General features: G+C 43.4%; 1 protein-coding gene across 3 annotated transcripts in view; it reads left to right on the top strand.

Annotated features, from left to right (window-relative positions):
- Positions 1-12,045: 12,045 nt before the first annotated feature.
- The window catches only part of TEKT1 (tektin 1), a 21,448-nt gene continuing 7,668 nt past the window's right edge, over positions 12,046-25,825 (top strand). The window contains exons 1-6 of one of the 3 annotated variants that reach the window (XM_014533709.1): positions 12,046-12,179; positions 13,318-13,525; positions 18,153-18,318; positions 21,473-21,601; positions 22,047-22,259; positions 23,706-23,928. In XM_014533709.1, the coding sequence (XP_014389195.1) occupies positions 13,336-13,525; positions 18,153-18,318; positions 21,473-21,601; positions 22,047-22,259; positions 23,706-23,928 (921 nt within the window). In that variant the 5' untranslated portion in view covers positions 12,046-12,179; positions 13,318-13,335. Of the gene's footprint in view, positions 12,180-13,296; positions 13,526-18,152; positions 18,319-21,472; positions 21,602-22,046; positions 22,260-23,705; positions 23,929-25,825 lie in introns of all 3 variants that reach the window. The other 2 variants (XM_014533708.1, XM_014533710.1) reach the window with 2 other exon arrangements.

Here is a 25,825-nt window from a genome sequence, read left to right as displayed (position 1 = left end):
GTTGTTCAGATTTCTGGTGAAAGCCTGACCGGCACGGTATCCATGACCATGGCCTGACCGGCATGCTATCCATGACAATGGCTTTTTCTTGGAAACTGGATCTTCATATCTTGTTGCTGACCGGCACGGTATCCATGACCATGGCCTGACCGGCACGTTATCCATGACCACCCTCTTTTCTTGGAAACTGTATCTTCATATCTTGTTGTTGTGTTTCATAATTTCATCATGAAGAACAGAGGCAACTGCTATATCCAGACATACTCTGCCATCGTGTGGAATTGTTCTTTACAAAAAATCTGTTAAACACAAAACTTATATGAGAAAAAAAAAGCCCTTTAAGAAAAAAAAAATCCCTTGTCTTGGAAGATTCTGGTATTTTCTTTAGGAAATGCAATTCTGTTTAATCATATTATAAATATATTTTTTTGGCATTTGTTCACTTAAAAAATATTATTAAATGGTTATTTTATTTTAGGTGCTTTTCTCAGTATTGGCCTAACTTCATCTTTAAGGCAATTTTCAGTGAATGCACGATTCTACACTAATTATATGTTATGTACTTCCCTATGACCAATGTAAGATGGAATAGTTCATGCAAAGAGAAGTGTTTTCCTGGGCGTCATTTTAGGAGAAGTTCTGCTGCCTTTCCCCTCTTGCAGCAGAAATGTGTTTCCCCCCAACTCAGTGAGTGGCCGGGAGAGAGTTGCTTTCTCTTACCTGATGGACTTGAGGGTGGACATTATTCTAGCAAATGTAGGACAGGTGGCAAAAATGTCCTCATGTCCTAGTTGCTGCCACTCAAGTTCTACACCTTACACAGCGAGGCAGTGGGGAGCGACTGAAAATATTTCCAATTAAAAAATTTGCAAAAGGCAGTGTGTTTGGTGTATTCTTACTCAACTGACTTAGCAGAAGATACGCTGTTTTTACTCATGTTAGATGCATGATACAGTTCAAATGAAACATTAACATTTTTAGCAAAGACAAATTAGAAATTGCTTAAAGGTGAATAACAGGATTTTAAGAGATTGTAATAATCTTTTTTTCTGTGAAGATCACTGGGTCTAATTCTTCATTCTCTAGATAAGCAGGGAATCCATTTGAGCATTAAAACTTTTTTTGTCATTAAGGGGAAACATATCCTGGGACAAGAACTGGTTATAAAAGTAAGTTGTTAATAATGAATGAACAAATAGGAAATGTCATCAGGGAAATAGAAATTATTAACAAAGAACCAAATGGTTCAATTCTAGAACTAAAAAATACATTAGAAATGTAAAATCACTGGATGGACTTATGGCAGAATGGAAATGACCAAAAAGTGGTCAATGAACTAGAAGATAAAATAGGAATGATCCAATCTGAAGAACGCAGAGTAAAAATATTGGGAAAAAAACAAGGCATATCTTTGGAAAACAATGAATGCCCATGGGAGAGGAAGTGGAAGGGGCTGGAGGAATGGGAGCAGGAGGGAGATTTACTTCTGATTGCATAATCCTTTTATACTATTTACATTTTAAATCACCAGCATGCATTACCTATTGAAACAGAAAATAAGTACATACTCTACTCACATGCCCCAGTCCTACCTTGGTGATTCCGAAGGGGGAGGTCTAAAACATTTTTGAAAAGGTTTCCAGTGGATGTTGATGTGAATTGCTTGTTAGGAATGACTGTCCTATGGTATATGCTATTTGTATTACTTACTTAATACAATATACTGCCTTGTAAATGAATGTTCCTCTGAGTATGTCAAAACACCAAGCACCTAAAAGAAAAAGGACATAAAACATGTATTGAGCATGTACCATGAGACAGCGCTTTGCATGTATTATTTTGTGTAATCCATACAATGCCCTAGGAAGCAATCTTGAAGACGAGGGACTGTTGATCATCCTCAGATCAAATTGCCGAAGCACCGTCAGGATGCAGTTGTGACCCAGGAGTCCAGGCTTCTGGAGGTAGGACAGCCGGGAAGCAGGGCTCCTGCCCAGGATGTTGTTGGCTGGGGGAAGCAGCTTACAGGAGAGCCCCACAGGTAGGTGGGGAGCATTCACAGGACCACCCACGCAGCCCACTTTTCCTGGTACAGAACATGGTGAAGGACATAATATGGCCATAACTTCAAAGGCAAATATGGGCTAGATGTCTTGCCAGATTCAGAAAAGGTCTCGGTCCGGCCTCTGACATTATACATGAAAAGGCCACTTGACCTTGAAAATGACCAGCCTGTCTCTTGTGAGCACATGAGTGAGTGCGGTGCTCAGATAACGGGCATAGTGGTGAGATTACAGGCTCTAGAGTTAGGTCCTTTCTAAGATGACTCAGCTAATAAGAGCTGGAGCTGGGATTCCACTTACAGTACGGAATCAGCTTCAGTATCTATTATTTTTCTTTATTTAAGAAAGTTAGCTGCATGCCCTGGCCAGGTGGCTCAGTTGGTTGGAGCATTGTCCTGTACACCAAAAGGTTGCAGGTTCGATTCCTGGTGAGGGCACATACATAGGTTTTGGGTTCAATTCCTAGTCAGGGCTCCTATGGGAGGCAACCAATCAATGTTTCTCTCTCTCTCCCCCTTCCTCTCTCTCTAAAATCAATACATATATCCTCCAGTGAAGGGAAAGAAAGAAAGAAAGAAAGAAAGAAAGAAAGAAAGAAAGAAAGAAAGAAAGAAAGAAAGAAAGGAAGAAAGAAAAGAAAGAAAGAAAATAAGCTGCAGAATAATGAGAAAATCCTGCAAATAAGTAGTAGCAAATGACATCATTTTCCAGACTTACACATTTGATGTATTCTCTAGTCAAAACTGATTCTAAAGCTCATAAGAATTAGTGGGAAATTTTGGTTTCAAAGTAGACATACTCATGATACTCTCCTTCCTTGTCATAATGATAAATGTCAGCAAAAATAACATCCTGCACTTAATGAGCACTAAAGCTAGTACCAGCTCTCTTGTGTTTGTACATGTTGACATGCTGCATTATGACAAGAGACTGCATCCAACAGGTGGCCTGCGCCTGGCCCAGCACCGATGAAAGGTGGCATAAACGTCCTCACTAGAACGTTTTATATGAATAGACACACACAAGCCTGAATTTAAAAAAAGCTCTACTGAATAAACCCTTCCTAACCAAAGACACTTTTAGACGTAGTTGAAAAATATAAAAAGACAACAAAGCTGGTTTTAGTCTGAGGTCTACAAAATGTTGGTTGGCTCCAATGAGCTAAATGGGTATATACCATTTTTAATATAGGAGACACTTGCTTGTACATATTTTTATTACAGTTTTAAAAACAAAGAATTTAAAATAAAAGCCAAACATTTGTGAAGTCACCGAGCATCGGCCTGCAGACTCAAGGATCCCACGTTCGATTCCAGTCAAGGGCATGTACCTTGGTTGCAGGCACATCCCCAGTGGGGAGTGTGCAGGAGGCAGCTGATCGATGTTTCTCTCTCATCAATGTTTCTAACTCTCTAGCTCTCTCCTTTCCTCTCTGTAAAAAATCAATAAAATATATTTTAAAAAAATAAAATAAAAACAAAGAATTTAAAATAAAAGCGAAACATTTGTGAAGTCACCAAGACATCTCTGCAGAGCCCTAGAATTCTGGGGTTACGTGACGTGCTTCTCCTTTTAAAAAGGAGGAAATGAGGTGCAAAGCGGGGAGGTGACTGGCTCAAAGGGTCAGTGGTACAACCTGGGTTAGTTAGCAGGCTTACTCACCTCTGTGCTGCTGGCCCAGGGCTCCTGCCACGCACCTCCTGCAGGTAATTCATTCCAGGCTCTGCTAAGGGCCATGGTTGACTCAACTGTGACTCAACAATCAAAAGCTCTCAGTTCAGGACACATCCTATAAAACCTACTCTATTAAAATAATTGCCCTCTTCTGGTACAGGAATATTATATACAATTTTGGACTAGAGGAAAACTGAGACAGGATACGACAGAAGGCTAGAAATACTATGTCAAAAACCAAACTGCACACTGAATAAGACAAAGCAGAAAGATACGTTTATCTTTGCAAAGCTTTTGACCTGCAAGCTGGGAAACTCAGGGCTACAGGAGCAATGAGTTCCGAGTTGCTCACAGACTAAGGGGTTTTTATGGGCTAAAAAGTTGTTTGCCTTTTTTCTTTTGATTGGTCTTCTTATTTGGATCAGGATAACCGAACCAGGGGAACAAGATGGCGTTTGCTAATTTTTGAGAACAGCAAATTCCTGTGAGATTAGGTTAGGTTTCCTCTACGGCAGTGGTAGAATAAGACAAAGCAGAAAGATACGTTTATCTTTGCAAGGCTTTTGACCTGCAAGCTGGGAAACTCAGACTAAGGGGTTTTTATGGGATAAAAAGTTTGGCTTTTTTCTTTTGATTGGTCTTCTTATTTGGATCAGGATAACCGAACCAGGGGAACAAGATGGCATTTGCTAATTTTTGAGAACAGCAAATTCCTGGGAGGTTAGGTTAGGTTTCCTCTAGTGCCTGTGTTGACTGTCTCCAGCTCTACTGCGACAGTTGACACATTTGTTCCTGACATAAGCGATAAAACAATATGTAATTATATATGTGTTTTCCGATGGTCTTAGGCGACCCCTAAAGGGGTCGCGACCCACAGGTTGAGAACCACTGCTCTAGTGCCTGTGTTGACTCTCTCCAGCTCTACTGCGACAGTCAACACATTTGTTCCTGACATAAGCAACTCCATTTTAGTTTGGTTCTACAGCTGTCATATGAAGAAGAATTGAAGCACCTAAATATTTAGCCTGGAAAAGAGAGTTCTTAGAGGAGAAAGGGCAGATGTTTTAAAATACCTTAAGGTTGCTCCTGTATAGGAAAAAGCAGATTTATTCTGTATGTAATAAATGTAAACTAGTACCCGCGGAGGGAAATTATGGGAAGGCCTTTCCAGCTGAGCATCCCAAAGGAGGGCTTCTGTGGGAGGCGATGAGTTTTCCATCACTGGGAGTGTTCAGACATTGGAAACCATTGGCAGGAATGCTGTGGCGGGCATTTCAACATCAGATTGGATCTTAGATAACCTTGCAAGTTTTTTTTTTGCAATTCCAAAATCAGATTCTCTAAACAGGTATCTCAAACACTCAAAAGCAAGTATAGGTTTAAAACCTAGCAAAATTGCTTCCCCATGTTCTCTCATGCAAAATGAAATAAAGATTTAGTGCTAGCCCTCAGGGAAGTCACTCTTCAGTGAAGAGGACGTGCTATAGGTCCTGGATTCACTCCCAGCCGTCTTACAGAGACATGCGCGCGGGGACTAGTCAGGAGAACTGGCGGAGTTCATGATGCATAGCAGACACTGAGAAAATACTACTGGACTGTGGATTGGCCGTGACCACATGAAAGATGCTGAGAGCATCTCTTAGTCCTCTTGGCAGTGGCAACATGCTATTTCAAAAGAGAAGCCTGGGCCGCAGCCTCTTTATCTTCTAAGGACCTCTTAAAAGCACACTGCTCTTATTTCTCTTCTTTGGTAAGTTCGTGGGAGTTTAAAATGCCAATGAAAGCTCTTAAGTTATCATGTTTCTTAACTGCTGTTTTTGTTTCATGTTTTAAATAGAGCTATGCAGCGGAGGAGTACGTTCCTGGTAAGGGCCCAGGACACTGGAGTCTTGAATAGTCAGCTTTGCACAGTGGTCTATGCCAGCGATTTTCAACCCTTTTTATCTCATGGCGCATATAAACTAATTTCCAAAATTCGGTGGCACCCCAAAATACATTTTTTAAGGATCTGACAGAAAAGTAAGTATCATTTTGATTCATTCCCACCGGACGGCTAGTGTTGTGCTGGCTGTTGTCATTTTTTTATTTGACAATCAGGGAATGGAGGTCAGTGTGCCCCTGACTAAATAGTCAGCTATTACATGTTTTAAAAATTCTTGTGGCACACCAGTGTGCCGTGGCAAACTGGTTGAAAATCGCTGGCCTATGACATTGAGACTTAATATAAAGAATGTAGAGACCTGGCTGGTGTGGCTCAGTTGGTTGAGCATCCACCCATGCACTAAAAGGTCGCTGGTTCAATTCCCGGTCAGGGCACAGGCCCGGGGTTTCAGGCTGGATATCCAGTAAGGAGTGTGGAGCATGCAGCCGATTCTCACAACCGTCTTTCTTTCTTTCTTTCTTTCTTTCTTTTCTTTCTTTCTTTCTTTCTTTCTTTCTTTCTTTCTTTCTTTCTTTCTTTCTTTCTTTCTTTCTTTCTTTCTTTCTTTTTTTTTTTCCTTCCTTCCTTCCTTCCTTCCTTCCTTCCTTCCTTCCTTCCTCTCTCTCTCTCTCTCTCTCTCTCTCTCTCTGTCTCTCTCTCTCTCTATGTCTCTCTTTCCCTTTCTCTAAAAAAACAAGCAAACAAAAAAACCAAAAATCCAAAATCCAAAAAAACCCCCCAACAACAACCAATAAAACATATTAAAGAAAAGAATGTAGAGAACAAGTGTTGATGGTTTCTTATCAATGAACTTGCTGTTCCACAGTGAAACCAACGAGAGAAAACACTTCACATCTTACCAATACCTTTATGCAGAGGAAGTTCTTTCCCCCTTATTCATGTGCGTTTGGTTAGGGAAGCTGATAGAGATTGCAATACCACTGAAACAGAATTCAAAGGTCATGGAGGCACTGTATGAATTAAACAAGAAATTAATATGGTGCTTTGGCAGAAATTTTGATTCCAACAAAATCCTATCATTGCATAAGCTGGGCAGGACAGGTATTAATATGGGTAGGAAACTGAGGCTGTGAGTGGTAAGGCCTAGGCTGGCAGCCGGGCCTCAGGCCTCCGGCTAAGTGCCTTTTCCCACTGCACCAGGCTGCCGCCACCCGCTTCCTTCAGGATCCTTTCAGTTTCAAAACAACAATTTACCTCTGCCCAGCTCTTCCCACACCTACTTTTCTTCTCGCTGCCCTATTTGTGTCATCTGTTTACCTAAATACTTCATTATAATAAAAAGCTTTTATATTTTTAAAAAGAGATAATATAGTGTACACTTCTCAAATGGTAGAAAAGTGTTCAGTGAAATCTTTGCCCTCTGACCCCCAGCCATGTAGATCCCTTAGTAGGGGCAACCCCAATGCTACTAGTTTTTTATGTATCTTTCTAGAGAAATTCCATGTGTATTCAAGGAAGTACATTTTACTTGTTTTCTATGATAATAATGATAGAGTCCTCTATATACTTTCCTGAACCTTCCTTTTTTTTCATTTAATATATCCGGGTGGTTATTCCATATAAAAATATAAAAAAATTCCTAGTTATACATTTTACAGTTGAAAAGTATCCCACTCTATGACTGTTTCATAATTTATCTAATCAATCTTCTCTTGTAGGTTATTTTTAGGTTAATGCAAAGATAAATTAAGACTTCGACTCTTCTACCCAGGAAAAAATAAGATGTAAAAATAATGCATTTACAAAATAGATGGTATCATTTGAATCAGAGTCAAATAGAGCTAGATCATAAATTCCATAAAAAGGCAGGGACTATCCTCAGTGTGAAGCACAGGTCCCAGAGCTTAGAAGATGTTCAATAACTACTTGGGAAAATTAATGAATGAGTTAGTGAATTCAGACAATAAGTTCAGACAGTGATCAACAAGTCTTTGTGGAATGAATCAGTGAATCATTTCGAGAGCGAGTGAGTTCAGCTGGGTGGTCAGGAAACGTCTTCATGGAAGGGGTGGTGACACCTGGCACCAACCATCTCTCATGGTTCATATGTTACTCTGAAAAAAATCACACCAAATGTAAAGCTTCTTCATAGTTATAACTTTCTGGTACAGCTTTTTAATTTTCTCGGAATTTTTATTTGTCTTTCCTTTTATTGATCAGAAGAGATATAATTTCAGCTCACCAGGAGTATGTGGTTATACTTCTGGGTTATGAATCATAGTTCCTGAAATTCTTAAAGGTATTCTTCAAGAACTCTTCTTGCAGTTGCAGTGTGAACTGGTTGTGTTCCAGTTATACGGCTCTTAAACGGAGGCTTCTTTTCATCATACAGCTCAGTTGGTTCCACTATTTCTTATAGTCAATGTCTCCTCTGCCCAGGGTTTTCACGTTTGCTCTATTAATCCCCCCCAAAAAAGAGTATATGTCCAACTTTTAGGGTACTTAGATGTCCAAAAATATCTTTATTTTGCCTTCATACTTAAGATTTTTTTAAACTGGTTACAGAATTCCAGATTTGAAATTATTTTCTCTAGAATTTTGAAGACATTATTTTAGCAATCTATGTTATAGGTGAAAAGATGATACTTACTCATTCCTTTCCTCCTTATTCTTTGAATTAAGAAATTTCAGCAGACTAGGGGGAGAGAGAGAGGGAGAGAGAATTATTTCAAGTGGGTGTTGCAATCCAAAGACTTGAGTCTTCAGCTCAAGGACATTCTCTCTCCATCTTTGTTTGCCATTCTGATTTTTTCCTCCTGCTGGAAGTTCCACTTGACAAATATTAAATCTCCTGGATCTATCCTCTGACTTCATTTTTCTCTGGTATTTTCCTTCTCCCGGTGGACACAGAATGGACTTGGGGTATTTGCCCGAAAGCCTTGTCACACCTACACTCAGAGTTGCCTGGTCAGGACTCACACAGGAAGAGGCCAATAGTGGAAAAAGACCTATACTCGTTGTAGCTATTTAAAATCAACGTGGTTTCCTGATTAAAACCCTTCAATCCCAGGGAGGAAGTGTCAAGAGGTGAGGCCAGATAACTAAAGGACTTTATGCTAGAAATTTCTGGGTTCACCATATCTGGGTCTCCTTTTGTCCTTGGGCCCATAGAAGGATTACATGTCCTAGCTCCCTGCTGGACCAAAGTCACCAAGTTTGGGGAGTCATTGCATCTTTTAACCTTTGTAAATATGTTTACTAGTGATTTGCGATTGCTAGTCTGATAAACACCAGAAGTAAAAAAGAAGTACATAGTCTTAAATGAATAAATCAAGTCAAATATCTATAGGCTCAATCTTATTGAGAAACTTGCTTGCAGATGTGAGTTTAACAAATCAAAAGGTTAGATTTAACATTACTTTTATCTTTGTTTTTAATCAATATCAAATTTTAGGATATTGTTTTGTTTCCTATTATTTTTATGGTTACTCTCTATCATGCAACTGATGCTAGTTTTCCATTTATGGTAGGGATGTAAAGTCTTCTTTAAAAATAATTATGCTTACATGTAAAATGAGTGTATCTGAAGACAAACACCAATTTTACAGGTGGTGTATGGGTATGTAAAAAAGTTGACCCTAGCCAGTTGCTCAGTGGTTAGAGCATCGGCCCTTGGACTGAAGGATTGCAGGTTCGATTCTGGTCAAAGGCATGTACCTTGGCCCCTGCTTGATACCCAGCCCGGATCCCCAACCCCAACATGTGGGAGGCAACCAATCGATGTGTCGCTCTCACATGGATGTTTCTCTGTCTCTCCCTCTCCCATTCTTTTAAAAAATCAATTAAAAAAACCTCAGGTGAGGATTAACAACAACAACAATAAAATTTAGAAGTTGGTACTAGAATGACTGAAGTTTGGGAAATATAGCTTTATTCCAACCAAAAATATCTCAAAACCACTTAGAAACCTAATGTACCTCACTTAAATAGTTCTACTTTAAATATAAGCTTTGGTTGTACTCCCTAAGATAGCAAACTCTAAGCTCTGTGCTTGATAACTGCTTTACATGCCATTCAGCCATATACTGGTGCCAAAGAGACACTGAGTAATTATTGATAAGTTGTTCCACACTTCCTCTATTGGACGCATTCCTTTGTGTGTGTGTGTGCAAGCAAAATAAGGTTTCTCTTTTGAAAATATTTTCAAATACTTTCAAGTACACTTAAACTCCAGAATAAATAGCTGAAGGAAGAGTTTTTTTTTTAATTTTTAAACTTTAATTTTTTAAAGCACATCAAGAAAGAGATGCACCACCATTAAGTTTAGAGCTTTCAGAGGGCAGCCTCCAGTGGAGAAGAGATGATTTGACTCAACTATCAGCCTTAGTTCTTGGGTGCAGCGTCAAGGTTTCTACTCCAGAATAAATAGCTGAAGGAAGAGTTTTTTTTTTTAAATTTTTAAACTTTATTTTTTTAAAGCACATCAAGAAAGAGATGCACCACTATCAAGTTTAGAGCTTTCAGAGGGCAGCCTCCAGCGGAGGAGAGATGATTTGACTCAACTATTAGCCTTAGTTCTTGGGTGCAGCGTCAAGGTTTCTCTATCCCCTGCACATGCGGTTCTCAACCTGTGGGTCGCGACCCCTTTGGGGGTCGAACGACCCTTTCACAGGGTTGCCTAAGACCATCGGAAAACACATATATAATTACATATTGTTGTGATTAATCACTATGCTTTAATTATGTTCAATTTGTAACAATGAAAATACATCCTGCATATCAGATATTTACATTACGATTCATAACAGTAGCAAAATTACAGTTATGAAGTAGCAACGAAAATAATTTTATGGTTGGGGGTCACCACAACACGAGGAACTGTACTAAAGGGTCGCGGCATTAGGAAGGTTGAGAACTACTGCCCTGCAAGGTTTTTCTAACCCAAGGGGGAGAGGGAAAATTAAACTTGCATACTGACAAAAAACGACAATGGTGATGTATGATTATTACTCAAATAGTTAATGTCATGTACTTTTGCCAATTCTATCATGTTTCCAACAGTTCCAAGAAAATTCCCCTTCTGTAAACTGGGAGGCGATCCCAGGGCCTGGCCTCCAAGGCGGGGCGTGATTAGCAAACCGCAGAGACCATTCACCGCTGGCTCCCGCCATCAGGCCGCTGCGCCCCTAATCGCCTAAGCAGACGGCGTCTCCCGGGACCCCTCAACCCATCCCCCGCAGCGAGCACCTCCTCGCAAGCCTGCTGGCCGCGCTCTGACCACTGACCGAGAGCAAACCGCAGAGACCATTCACCGCTGGCTCCCGCCACCAGGACGCTGAGTCTCCCGGGACCCCATCCCCCGCAGCGAGCACCTCCCCGCAAGCCTGTTGGCCGCGCTCTGACCACTGACCGAGCCCGCCCGCCCCGTCCAGGCGGGAGCAGGACCACCTTCTTAGGTGTCGGTGCTAAATCAGTGCTGAGGCGGGACGCGCGCTCGTCTTCCCACGATGGGAAACCCGGGCACAGCGTCCTGAACCCCGACCTCAGAACCAGGGCTGGGTACTCCCCCGCTGGGGGCCTAGTGGGAGCCAGCCTACCCGCGCTGGTAAGTAGATGCTCCTCACGCTGCTGGACAGGCGTCGTGTCTAATATTCCTGAAGCTTTGCGGTGCGTCAGGACTTTCCGAACAGCCTGCGAGAAGTAGGGGGCGGGCTTTGAGAGGCAAGACCTCCTCTGATTGGTTGACTTCGGAGGAACGCTGCCTTCCATTGGCTGGTGTGAGGTGGTGAAGTGCGCGGGAGATTTGAATACCTACTTTGTGTGTGGACCAGGACCTAGGTAAGCATTCCCAATCCGCATTCTCCCCACTGTGTTTTTACACATTAGTACTTGACCAGTACAACAGCCAGAAGGCGCATATTCCGAGCACTGGGCTGTTCGCTTGGGAGCTCCAACCTCAGCTCTGGGTTGGACACAGCCACCCCGAAGCGCCAGGCTTGGGCCCTGGGTTCCGGCATCTCCTCCCACCTCCAACCCCTTTGCCCCTCCTGGTTGTGAGAAGCCTAGAAATCTCTCACGTCTCTTCCCGGCCGCGCCGGCTCTGTGGCCTAGTGCACCTGGGCCTGCCTGCGAACACCTTACGGTATCGGTATCGTCCAGCCAGCCCAACCCGGCTGTACACGTGGGGAGTCCGAAACCCAGCGGGAGCAGCGCGGCCCGAGTAACCCAGCCCGCGGCCGGCCTATAGCTGGTGGGTCTCCCCTGCTTGGTGTCCCACGTCTTTGTGAGAAGTTGAGATGGCCGAGCATCGGCTCTACGGCCCCCAGGCCACAATCCTGTATCTCCTGCGCTGAGGACTATAGAATTCGCGCCTGCGCAGAGCCTTCGGGAGAAGGTGCTTCGCGCCGGACCCCGCCCCCTTTGCCCTGGGCACAAGCGTCACCCGTTGCCATGGAGACTTCGTTGTTTACCTTCCTCTTCTGCGAGAGCCGGGAACTGCAGTTGGGATTAGGAAGCTCTTATTCGGAGCCGGTGTAGTTGTTCTTCGTGGCGGCGCTGCGGTAAGTACATCCCGGCCCCACCCCGTCAACCCTTAACTGCAGCCCTCAGCCCTACTCAAAGTCTTATGCCTGCTGGGTTCAGCCCTAATTTAGGTCTAATTTCGATTTTTTCCCGAGGCTTCTCAGATTTCTTCAGGAGTCTTGTGTTCAGTTTGAGCGTCACGCTCAGGCAAATTTGGGAGAGACTGTAAGAGGGAAGAAAGGGGGAGACTCCATGCTGTCTGTCGAGGCTGAGTTTCCTGGGGTGCTCAGCCTGGTCAAGATCTGACCAGGTTCCATCCTTGCATGTTTGAAGGGCTTCGGAGATCCAGACACTCCTAAGGGCAGGCGCTCAGTTTTTTGGGTAGGGATTCGAGTGGGGCAGGTGGGGTGGGTGGGGATTTAGTCTTTCTGTTGCTGTGGACTCATGTGTTCCCCTTACTGTTCTCTCCTTTTCTTTGTCCTGGGAAGTTTTTAGATTCTCCTATCTGCTAAATAGGCTCAATATCCAGTTGCTAGTTTACAGATAATTGTATGTGTTCATTTTTAAAGAAAACATGTCTGGGTTCATCTGTGTATCAGTATCTAGTAAAATTGAACACTCCCCATTCTAATAAGTCATAAAAATACACGAATGTGTTCACCAAAAGACAGGTAGGAGAATCTTTTTAGCATTCTCATGATAGGCCCCAAACAAACAACAGCACAAATACTCATAAACAGTAGAAAAGACAGATACATTTTGGTATATTTATACAATGGTATACTACACTGCAATGAGAATGAACCAACTACAACTATATGAACAATACGGATGTATCTTACCAACATAATGTTGAGTAAAAGAAGTCAGATACAAAAGAGTACATACTGTATGATTCCATTTATATGAAGTTCAAAAACAACAAAACTAATTTATAGTGTTAAAAGTCAGGATAGTGGTACCCTGTGGGGGTGGGGGTGGAGAATAGTGACTAGAAAGAGGCATGAGGTGCTGGTAATGCTTATTTCTTGATCTGGATGCTGGCTACACAGATGTGTTCATTCTGTGTACAGATTATGATTTATGCACTTTTTGGTATGTATATCACATAAAAAAATGGACATTTAAAAAAGGACAAATTGCTTTCTCTTCCAGGGATTTTACTTAATCTAAAAGAAGTCTGCCTTTGGTCAAATGGCCAAACTACTCCAAGCTCCACCGAAGTTCCTGCCCTCCGAGTGGCACCTTGCTAACAAGAGCCAGTACCACAAAGCAGAGGCTGAAAGGTCCCGGTCCGAACGCCTGGTGGCAGAAAGCCAGAGGCTTGTGGATGAAATCGACAAGTCCACGAGAAAATCTCAAAGCGATGTGAACAAGAAGCTAGGTAAGACAGTGCACTTGGTGTACTTGTGAACATGTTTTGATGAAACTGTTCAGGTTAGCTAGACCGTCATTTGCATTTCACGTTCAGGGTCTTAGGGAGAAACGTGTATTCTCTAGGTTCTGTGTCTAAATTCACTGCCCCAAGACAGCATGATAATCCAGTCTGATTTTCAGCCATCCATCATCTATGATTTATTTATTCCATACACAGTAGTTGAGCATCTTAGAGCATCTCTGCACTAAGTTCTGGGAATATCACATGGTAATCAGAGTCTCTACTTTTTAAGGGCTCCTGGCTTAAGGAGGAGAAAGATACAAATATTATAACCTGAATATAGCCAGATAGGTCCTGGGGTAAGGGGTATAGAAGTAAGAGAATTGAGAAAGATTTCCTAGAGAAACATTTGAACTGATTCTTAAACGAAGAGTAATTTTCTCTTGGGAATTCCATTCTTAAACACTATAAAGGGCACTGCCCTTAACTAAAACAAGAATAAACATAAAATTTCCCAAATGCTAAAAAATAATAAACCAGAGGTCACAAACTCAAGTGTCTATAAGGATTGTGCCGGTAGAATAAGAGTTGAATACGACCCTCCTAAGAATAGGGAGTGGAGGGGATGGTGGTTACCTGGAGAACGTGTGCTCCATCTAAGGAATCAGCTACTAAATTTCAAACAGTCTTTTTCCAAGAAAGATTATGAGCTTGGTATTGTCAAATTTTTGTCTGATTTTTTAAAAAGAAAATCTGGAAAGCTGAAAATTTACCCACTTTTAAAATGTTGGTGATGAATTTAATGCATTTATAACATTGGGCAGGATGAACAAAAACACCTATGAAGGAAACATGGTTTAAGGGTAGTTAGTTTTTCAACCTCCAATAAACCAAAGCTGCTTCAGATCAATAATGTTAGATGTTAGAATTTGTAGTTAGAACATATAAAGAACTTTTAAAGATAAAGAAGAAAAAGGCAAACAACTCGATAGAAAAATGGGGAAAACCTTAACAGACACTTTACAAGTGAGGAAATCTAAACAGCCAATGAACATATGAAGAGGTGCTCTAACTTCATTATTCATCAGGGATATACAAATTAAAATCACAGCTGAGATGCCATTACATACCCACCGGAATGGCTAAAATGAAAAAGGAGGACCAGGAGGGGAAGTGGGAGGAGTAGTTGTTAAATAAGAGAGGGGGAAAGAAAGAAAAAGAAAAATACCGCCCTAGCCAGTTTGGCTCAGTGGATAGAGTGTCAGCCTGAAGACTGAAGGGTCCCGGGTTCAAGCAGTCAAGGGGGCACATGCCTGGGTTGTGGGCTTGGTCCCCAGTTGGGGGAGAGGGTGCAGGAGACAGCTGGTCAGTGGTTCTCTCTCATCATTGATGTTTCTGTTTCTCTCTCCCTCTCCCTTCCTCTCTGAAATCAATAAAAATATATTTAAAAAAAAGAAAAAGAAAAATATCAAGTATTGGAGAGGATGTGGAGCAACTGGAACTCTAGTACCCTACTGGAGGAAGCATAAATTGGAAAATTTATACTGTGAACACTGGAAGTATAACTGCTTTGGAAAGCTTTGATAGTAACTACTAAAGCTGAACATATTGCATACACTTTGACCTAGATATTGCACTTTTACGTATATACCTAATACAGATTCTAACATAAGTTTATGAAAGATACATGCCACAATGTTCAAAGCAGTGCTCCTTGTAATAGTCCCAAACTAGAAACTATCCGTGTGCTCATCAACACTAGTGGTCATACAAATGTCAAAGAGGCTGTGAGCTGAGCACAAATGAATCGGAACTGATGGCTTGAAGATTATTGGTGACCTTTGAGATGGCAGGTCCAATAGGGTGGTGGAAGATGCAAGGTGAGGGTAGAGGTCAGTTATAAAGTGAGAGTGGGGAGATTTCACTTTACATGGTGGATGGAACACGTGCATTAGTCTTCCTTTCCTTTTAAAATTCTGACAAAGGAGTAGTAAAGGATTAATGAAAAGTACGCCTCAAAGATGAGATGGGGGCAAGGGTAGCAACACTAGACAAATGATGAAGATTTTGGAAGCTAGAAAGCAAAAGGTCAAGTGGTAACACACTTAGGGACTGCAGAAAGCCTGGGTAGGTAGAGGGCAATGAGAAGCCAGCTGATTCATGCTACAGATTTATGCTGCAGAAACCTTGAAATGCTCAAATTGGAAGCATCCAATGACCTCAGAAGCTGGAGATTCAGAATAGAGCTGGAAACAAGATTGGTTGCAAGTCTTTGTAGAGAGCCCCTCCCCACTCTGACTCTCCTCCCCTAAGCAGAAGGCTAATAGGAGTTCCAGAAAGAGCACAAAGAAGATGGAGAAGAAGAAATCGCCCATGAGAGAATGCAAGAACATTTCCTAGAGCCAAAAGGTCTAGGTTTTCAGATTAAAAGGGCATGACTAGTATGTGGCATAATAATTGAATAAGACTGACACTAGGAAAATAGAGAAGACATTTCTAAAAGCTTTTCAGGTCACATACAAAGGATCCGGAATCAGAATGGCATCAGGCTTCTCATCAGAAACTTTGGAAACTAGGAAATGAAGCAATGCCATCAAAATTCTAATGAAAATTATTTACAACCTATATATCTGCCTAAAGCCAAATATAATCAAATGATGGACGAGGTAGAATAGAGGCATTTCAGAATTCCAAGGTTTCAAAAATTTTACCTCACATGCATCCATTTCTTAGGAAGTTATTGAAAGATGTGTTTCAACACATTGAAGAAGGAAACCAAGAAAAAGAAAGGCCCTGGTCGGCATGGCTAGGTGCACACCCGAAGGGTTTTGGGTTCAATTCCGGTTAAGGGCATGTACCTGGGGTGCAGGTTCAAATCCTGCCCCCCAGTTGGGGTGTGCGCAGGAGGCAACCAAATGATGTGTTTCTCTCACAATGATGTCTGTCTCTCTCCCCTCCCCTCTCCCTTCCACTCTCTCTAAAAAAAAACCAATGGAAAAAATATCCTTACTCCTTGGGTGAGGATTTAAAAAAAGAAAGAGAAAAGAATAAATGAACTCCAAGAGAGAGGACTCCAACACACGAGATAGTGAAGGGAATTCCTAGAATGATGGCGAAGCAAAGTCATAGGGTGATAGCCACAACATCCAACTAGAGGTTGGAGCCGGAGGAGAAAGCATTCCTGGAGAAAGGTCTCCAGCAAAGAAAGAAAATCAATAGGTTACTTGATGGGTTTGAATATACTGAGAGGCTATTTATACAGTAGTCCCTCCTTACCCATGGGGGATATGTTCCTAGACCCCCTATTCGATAACTAAAACTGTGGATAGTACCCAACCTTATATATCCTCCTAGAGGCCCAATGCATGAAATTCATACACTGGTAGGGTCCCTAGCTGCTGGCTGGGTACTCCCTCCCTTCCCCGAGCTGGCCCTGCCCCCTGGTCAAACTCCTGGTGGAGGGGAAAATTTGCATACTACACTTATAATATATAGGATGTTTTCCCCCCATACATACATACATACATACATGCAATATATATCTTTTCATTGAAGGAAGCACTTTACAGTGTCTCTTTGGCATTTCCTAATAGCCAGAATCACTACTCTTGTGTGTTGGGGCCATTAGTGAGTAAAACAAGGGAAACTTGAACATAAGCACTGTGGTACCGCAACAGTCAATCTGATAACCAGGATGGCTGCTAAGTGGCTAACAGTAGTGCAGTGTACACAGTGTGGATACACTGGACAAAGGGGTGATTCTCATCCCAGGTGAGACAGAGCGAGAAGGTGTGAGATTTCAGAATGGTGCGCAATTTAAACCTTATGAATGATTTTTTTCTGGAATTTTTCATTTATTTTCAGGCCTCAGTTGACCACAGGTAACTAAAACCATAGAAGCAAAACTGCAGATAAGGGGCACTGCTGTAGTTTTGTTAGAAAGTCTGAAGAAAAATTAGTAATGTAGAAAATAAAGCAAAAATATATTAACCTCTCCAAAGAGCAAAAAGTTGTAGAAGGAAAGAAATTTATCATAGTATACTATGTGGTTCAGGTGTATATAACATTTAGATATTTACAATAATACCAACAAGCATTACTTTATTATTTAACAAGATGGTGATACAACTATATTGGGAAGATGGAAGGAGCAGAAGTATGTTGTGAAAGTTGTGTAAGAGCAAATACATTCTTACCTTCATCATAGCAAATCGGTAGATGATACTCAAACTGATAATGAATACGCAGCAGTGTAAGCAAGTGGCCGAAGAAATACTGGAAGTGTTTAGTGGTTGCTTCTAGAAAGTGGGAGTGGATAGGGATCAGTCAGAGATTTGTAATACTTGTAATACTACTTGACTTTTCAAGCAAAATACATTTATATGTTTGATAAAATTAAAGGTTATTTAAAGACAGTGGACATTGAGGAATTAGAGTCAATGAGTGTAGAATGATCTTTGGATTAATCTGATGGTGAATGTAAGAAGTATTTTCCTTCCCCCCCTCCCCAAGAAGTTCTAAGAAGAAAAGAACATCTCATTAAGACGTTTGCAATAGTCTTAAAGTTTCTAATCCAAAAGTTGGCTGCATTGGGAGTAGATTAACCCTCCTGTAACTTCTCTGTGGGCTTCAGAACAGAGACTTGAGGAAGTCAAATTCTGGAAGAAGGAGTTAGATGACAAACTTGAGCAGCTTGTATATGCGACCGAAGATCTACTCGCCTATCAGACCAGATTGCGGAAAGCCCTGGAGAGCCTGAAAGAGCCCTTGCACATCACGCAGAGGTGCCTGGAGTACAGGTAGGAGGGAAGGTCCCTCCGGCGAATCATCTGTTACGAGAAATGAAATGCTGGGTAGTGAGAGCTGACCGTGCTGGGTGGTGGGTTAGAACGAGGCAAATGAGCATGTGTTCTTTTAGAGCCTGAAATTATCTCGGCATGCCCGTGGTGCCGGGCAGTGGACGCAGCACTAGACTGGGTTCTTGTCTAAACTCTGCCCTTGACTAACTTAAATATAAGTTAGGACTGGGTTTGGCTGTGGGTAATCAGAAAACCGCAAAATAACACTGAACTGAAATAAGATAGCAGCTTCTTCTCTCCCATTTAAGAATCTGGAGCTAGGTCAGGGTTGGCATGGTGTGCCACAGTGTCAGGGCTCTGGGCTCTCTCTCTCTTTCTTTTAAAATGTTTATTATTGATTTTAGAGAGAGAGGAAAGAAGAAAGAGAGAGAGAGGGAGAGAGAGAGAAACATTTGATGAGAGAGAACATCAATTGGCTGCCTCCTGCACACCCCCCTGGGGATCAGGCCTGCAACCCGGCCATGTGTCCTGACTGGAATCAAACCGGCATAGGACTGGGTTTGGCTGTGGGTAATCAGAAAACCACAAAAATAACACTGAACTGAAATAAGATAGCAGCTTCTTCTCTCCCATTTAAGAATCTGGAACTAGGTCAGGGTTGGCATGGTGTGTCACAGTGTCAGGGCTCTGGGCTCTCTCTCTCTCTCTCTCTCTCTTTTTTAAAATCTTTTTAATTGATTTTAGAGAGAGAGGAAGGAAGAGAGAGAGAGAGAAACATTGATGAGAGAGGATGAGAGAGAAAGAACATCGATTGGCTGCCTCCTGCCCCCCGCCCTGGGGATCAGCCCTGCACCCAGCCATGTGTCCTGACCGGAATCAAACCAGCGTCCTCTTGGTGCATGGGTCGATGCTCAACCACTGAGCCACACCGGCTGGGCCAGGCTTTCTCTATTTTGTTGCTCCACTGCACATGGCTTTCACTCCCAAGGTTACCTGGTGACTCAAGATGGCAGCTGGAGCTCCAGCCATTGTGCCTACATTCCAGCAGGTAGGAATAATTAGGGTTTGGCATTCACCATTTCTACTTGCATCTTGTTGACCAGGACTTAGTCACATGGTCACACCACGAATAACTAGGAAATGGTGTCTTTATTTCGGGTATGCAGAGCAGGTACTGCAGTTACCAGAGGACAAGAAGTCTACTCCTATACGCAGAATCACACAGAAGTACTGTGTCCAGAGAGCACTGTGCAAGCATAGATTTCTATTCTAATTTCTTTCCTCTAAGTCCTGTGAGTAGATGATTGTATCTACTCTGGGCTAATGGTCATTTCAGACCTGTCCCTGTCACAGTGATAGATGGCATGCCATCACAGGTCTCCTTGCCACCAGCTTAGTCCCCTCCAATCCAGCGCATCCTCCACCCAGGCTTTTCTTTTTTAATATATTTTTGTTGACTGCAGAGAGGAAGGGAGAAGGGAGTGAGAGATAGAAACATCAATGATGAGAGAGAATCATGGATTGGCTGATTGGCTGCCTCCTGCTCACCCCATGCTGGGCATTGAGCCTGCAACCCAGGCATATGCCCTCACAAGGAATCAAACTGTGATCTCCTGGTTCATAGGTTGATGCTCAACCACTAAGCTATGCTGGCCGGGCCACCCTGGCTTTTGAGTGAACTTTTCTGAATGCAGATTTTTACAGGTCACCCTCATGCTTTAACATGTTTAAAATAATTGCAACCCCATACCCTAGTACCTTCAAGATCAATTTCAAACTTCTTAGCTGAGCAAACAAAGTTCATCATGATTGGGCCCACAGTGACCTCCAGGCCCGCACCTCATCCCCAACAGCGGGATGTGCTTAGGTGTGCTGAGCGACTCCCAGTTTCCTGACACACCATGGCTCAGTCCACTCTGTTCCCTCTTCCTGAAAAGCCCTCCCTCAATGAGCATAGCCAGGACCCTCTGCACCCACCAGGCAGCAGTCTCCCCAGCCAGACTTAGAGAGTTTGTGAAGCAAAGGGAAAATCCCCATGAAAGAAGCCAACATCCTGTCAGCTCAAGTCTACACCTGAGCGTGAATAGAATGTAGATGTTGCTAAGTTGATTGAGTAGGTGCTACTACGTGCCTCCCATGCACTATCATGCAAGGTAGAAAAGAACAAAATACCAGGTATTAGGCAGTGACTGGTCAGTTTTGAGAGTTACAGCACAGTGATTAAAAGCATGCGTCATGCCCGGCCGGTATGGCTCAGTGGTTGAGGTGTCGACCTATGAACCAGGAGGTCACGGTTCAATTCCCTCTCAGGGCACATGCCTGGGTTGTGGGCTTGATTCCCAGTGGGAGGTGTGCAAGAGACAGCTGATCAATGATTCTCTCATCAGTGATGTTTCTATTTCTCTCTCCCTCTCCCTTCCTCTCTGAAATCAATAAAAATATATTTAAAAAAAACACACAAAATCTCTGACATTAAAAAAAAAAGCGTGCGTCATGCCCAGTTCTGTGACCTGGGCTAACCTCCCTGAAACTCAGTCTCTGAAATCAATAAAAATATATTTAAAAAAAAGAAACAAAATCTCTGACATTAAAAAAAGCATGCGTCATGCCCAGATCTGTGTCCTGGGCTAACCTCCCTGAAACTCAGTTTCCTCGCCGGTGCTCGAAGGGCTCATTGAGAACATTCTCAGGAAGAGCTCAGCACAAAGCCTGTCACACAGCAGTGCTCAGTGGTGGGGGTAATACGGATGTTGCTATTATTATTATAAAGCACCTTTCTGGATTCCAATCCTGGTCAAAAGATGGGACTAGGATCGAGGAAGGAAACGTATGTCTTTGAAGTTATAAGCCAAAAGAAATGTTTCCACTAAATAGAAAGATGGGCAAGGCTTCGGAACTGATGTCCAAGTCGAGGGGAAATGTCCATCTGGCATTTTCGGACCAGGGACCAGCCATCGATCAATTTTTCCTGATTGCGTTTTGGATTTGTTTCAAGGCGCAAAGACCCAACTAGTGTACATCCCCGACCAGGCCATCCATCCAGAGTGGGTGCTCCTCAAACCAGTTGTCCAGATGGTTTTAAATGTCCAGATGTTAGCAGATATGGCGTTGCCTCCCTCCGCACGTTGGGTGACCTGCCCCTTTCTCTGGGCAGGGAGCAGCGAGTGGGCATCGACCTGGTGCATGATGAAGTCGAGGAGGAGCTACTGAAGGAGTACGAGATGATCCAGGGGGTGATAGCCCTGCTGACCCGCACCCTGGAGGAGACCACCGAGCAGATCAGGTATGGCTGTTCGGGGCCACTCCCACATCTCCACTGGGCGTACCTAGAGAGGCAGCACCCACCAAGGCTGGGCTCCATGGCACAGAAAGAACGGGGTTCCGTACTCCTAGGAGCACTTTCCATGGCCTGAGGAGGCTTGGGAACACTCAGAATGAGGCCTGGACAACCTCGTGTACCTGCCAGTCTCCCTCTGGTGGTGGTGGGGCTGGGGCCGGATGTCAGCCCTGCCTATAAACTGGAGGACACTCGAGGTGTTTTTTCCTAGCACGGACCTCTCACATAGAGTATGCCACAGTGGTGACATGAGAAAATGCCACAGCTGGAGGATGTTGAAGTCCAGGCTTGGTTACGTTAATTTGTCATGGGGAGGGCGGGGGGTTAAGTGATGGAAAGGGGAGGAAGTGACGCCATCCGTACTAGACTGAGCTGTAGCTTCATTTTCCAGGGCCTCCCGAGAAACTGTAGGTGCCATCTGGGCCTTCCAGAAGGAGAAACCTTTCCCTTCTCCCTTCAGGCTGAACCGCTCTGCAAAGTACTATCTCGAAAAGGATTTGAAAGACAAGTTTGTGGCCCTGACCATTGATGATATCTGCTTCTCACTCAACAACAACTCGCCAAACATCAGATATTCTGAGAATGTCGTGAGGGTTGAACCAAAGTGAGTGGGTCCCCGCCTGCTGGCCTGGCCACGCTGTGCTCCTCCCTGCTACCTCGTGCCCCCGTGCTGCGCAGGCAGGCAGGCAGGCCGAGCGCATCATCCCAGCAGCAGGCTAATCACAGTGAACAACCCCCATGAAACCACCAACCAGGTCAAGAAATGAAACATTACCGCCACCCGGAAACCCCCATCCTGTCCCTTCTTGGCCAATACCCCCCTCTCTTCCCCAAAGATGACCACATCCATCCTGACTTCCAATAGGTTTGTCTGCTTTTACAATTATTAAGTAGCATCATATACTATCTATTTTTGTCACTTTTCTTCCAATCAACATTTTGAGATTCATCAGTGTTGTTATATAAAGCAGTTCCTTATCAAGCTAGCAATTTATTGATATCAGTATGGACTCATGGTATCCTATTTTATTCAGTGTGTTATATATAATCTGTTACTATCATTGTTTATTTCAATGCTCAAATTGTCTCTACCTGTGTGATCTTGACCAAGTTACTGCCTCTTTCTGAGCCTCAGTTTTCCTCCTCTGTAAAATAGGGTTATGAAAGTTAGCTCACTAGGCCCTCATGAGGATTAAATGAGTTAATGTCTGTAAAATGCCAGCGCATTGCTTGGCATAGAATAGGTAGGTTTCCCCAAAGTGACATCTCTTGCCACTGACCACTGTTCGCTCTGCCTGGAGATGAAGAAACATTCTAGGTCAAGCATGTCAAACTCGCGGACTGTGGGCTGCATGCAGCCCACAACGAATATTTTTGTGGCCCAGCCAATGTAACATAATGTAAAACACTTTGTAATAAAAATTTCGTAACATAATTTTTACAATATCCTGTTATACATAATTATTAATAATGAACTATAACATTCACTAATGACTGATTACTATCATCGTGTTGCATTCATTTCCCTTACGCGCCTCACACGCAGGCGCACCATTTTGCTCCACTAATACTAGCAGCAAATATTTCAGCAGCTGATTGCCACGTCATTAGTCTTGGACTGACTTGTTTAGTGTGTGCAACAGGAAATATTTTGCTTTCGGAGAACAAGAATAGTTTTATTATTAATTTGTGCAGTTATTCAGTTGTCTGGTAAGTTTATGTTCAAGAAAAAATATTTATTTTTATTAAAATGTTCTATTATTTTATGTTAACGATGACTCATTTATTGCAGCCCTTTGCATTCAGCATGTCTCTATTGAAATAAACCTACGTTTCTATGAAAATGGGAGCTTTTGTTTTTGTGTGGCCCACATACACTTAAACCTTGTTTATTTGGCCCGTGTGTGCCTTTGAGTTTGACATGCTTGTTCTAGGTGCTTCTGGTGGTCAAGGTCGGGTTAGCTTCCAGGGGGTTTCCAGGAGCTCGTCCCCTCCCTGCCCCCCTTCCCAGCCCAGATCCTCCGTGAACAAATGCCTGGGTCTGTTTCAGCTCTGTGAGCCTGGAAGACTGGCTGGACTTCTCCAACACCAACGTGGAGAAGGCTGACAAGCAGCGGAACAACTCCCTGATGCTGAAGTCCCTGGTGGACCGAGTCCTGTCCCAGACGGCCAGCGACCTGCGCAAGCAATGCGACGTGGTGGACACGGCATTGAAGAACGGGCTGAAGGACACCAAGGATGCCAGGGACAAGCTGGCTGTTCATTTGGCCAAGGTGAGCTCCCTGCAGGGAACACGGAAGAGTCCCTTCGAAGGTTTCCCCATGGAAACCTGGACTGGCCTCTGGGCCAGGCTGCTGCCTTCTACGCTTGTAATCTTGGGTTAACTAAGGAGTCAGGGTCGTTCACATCTCTCCATTTTAGCAGCAGCGTTTGGGCTTTGGGGACTGGAGTGGGACTTGGACCCACTCTGGGCTCCTTTGCCACTCATTACTGCAAAGAACAGGCTATCTCCTCCCTCTGGGCCTCACTTTCTCCTTATGTGAAATATGGGGATGGACTATATGGTCTCAGACATCATTGATGACCCTGAAGTTCTATGAGTTGAACGCACCCAATTTCTCCAAACCCAGCTGCAACTTTGGGATTCTGGCTGGCTGTCCATCTCAGTTTTCCAGTGGTGTGCTGGTAACTGGCTCTCAGAAAAACAAAGTCCTTAGTTTGTTACCCATGGACACAGACAGTAGGGGTGGTGAGGGCATGTGCTGGGCGGGAAGGGGGGCGGGGGGGAGGAATGGCCAGGGAGAGGTCAATGGGGGATAAAGGAGACAAATGTAATACTTTAAAGAATAAAGAATTTAAATTAAAAAATGAATACTGTGTTGGAATAAAAGATGATGGAATTAAATAAATTTAATAAAGTCCCCAGTTTGCTGAATCTGTAGGTCTCCATGGTGTAAACACTTTCATCACAGTTGATTTGAAGCTACCCAGTTAACGATGGTCTGGCAAAGTTCCCGAATACTTAACCAGCAGAGCCCCCCTGAGCCCGCTCCAGTATCCCTCCCTAACCGCAAGGACCCCTGCGTCCTGAGCATATGTGACCATCCCACGGGATAAACTCAGGGCCACTGAGAAGTTGAGTCTAGTGGAACATGTGCTAGGTTTGGATATGTGGGCCCAGATCCAGTCCAGTGACAGGCCAGCCGAGCGACGCCTGCAGAGCCCTCAAGCCCTCAAGCTCTCTGAGCCTCGAGCCTCACCTGTAACCTGGCCCGACTCTGGCAGTTTACTGACGGTGAAATGCAGAGAGCGGAAGGGACCCCAGGTGGCCAGGTGCACAGCGGGCAGCCTGGAACTAGAGCCCCAGCCTGCTCCGCTCCAAAGCCTTGTCCTCCTGCCGCATTCATACCTCGCCCTCCGGAACCCAGCGTCTGGTTGTCAGGATGTGTTTATGCGATGAGCAGGACAAGCCAGAGTGCAATCAAAGGTTATACTGTGATCGTATTTCCTATCAAAATCTGTTGCAAATGTTCATCTGTGAATGCTGTTCTGTAATGAGATTTTATATATTTCATCTTGGGAAATGTCTTTTCATTTAAATAGTGCTGCCAAGTACTGATAACGATCTGTGAGCACATGATTTTAATTGGATACACTCATTGCTTGGAAAGCATTTGTAGAATTCTGTTGAGCTTCTTCTCCTGAGACTGGCCTGTTAGCCTGTCATTACATTTCGGATTAATCACTTGCTGTTGAAGGGTAGGCAGAAGCTCCTCAATTGCACAATTAAGTGGATTTTGAAATATGGAAATTTCCTTTGCACTTGTTTTGAGGTCCCCCTCCCCCCCCCCCCAAAAAAAAAACAACCACTGCTGGCACTTGGAAAATATGTCTGCTGCACATCTGTGTGGGGATGGAGGTCTTGCTTCTTGTTTTGACTTTTGACAGCACAGCTTGGCAAGACTTGTGATTCAAACCACGTTAGTTGTTGAAATGACTTTACCGCAGTGTAAGCTTTGCATGTGAGTGCTCTCTTGCTTTCTGATTGCAGGTGGGATTCATTAAGATATATTATTACATCCTAGCTGGTTTGGCTCAGTGGATAGAGTGTCAGCCCACAGATTGAAGGGTCCTGGGTTCGATTCTGGTCAAGGGCATGTACCTCGGTTG

The sequence above is a fragment of the Myotis brandtii genome, unplaced genomic scaffold, assembly GCF_000412655.1.
Source record: "Myotis brandtii unplaced genomic scaffold, ASM41265v1 scaffold1223, whole genome shotgun sequence".
Taxonomy (NCBI): Eukaryota; Metazoa; Chordata; class Mammalia; order Chiroptera; family Vespertilionidae; genus Myotis; species Myotis brandtii.
This window is presented reverse-complemented; position numbering and strand designations above follow the sequence as displayed.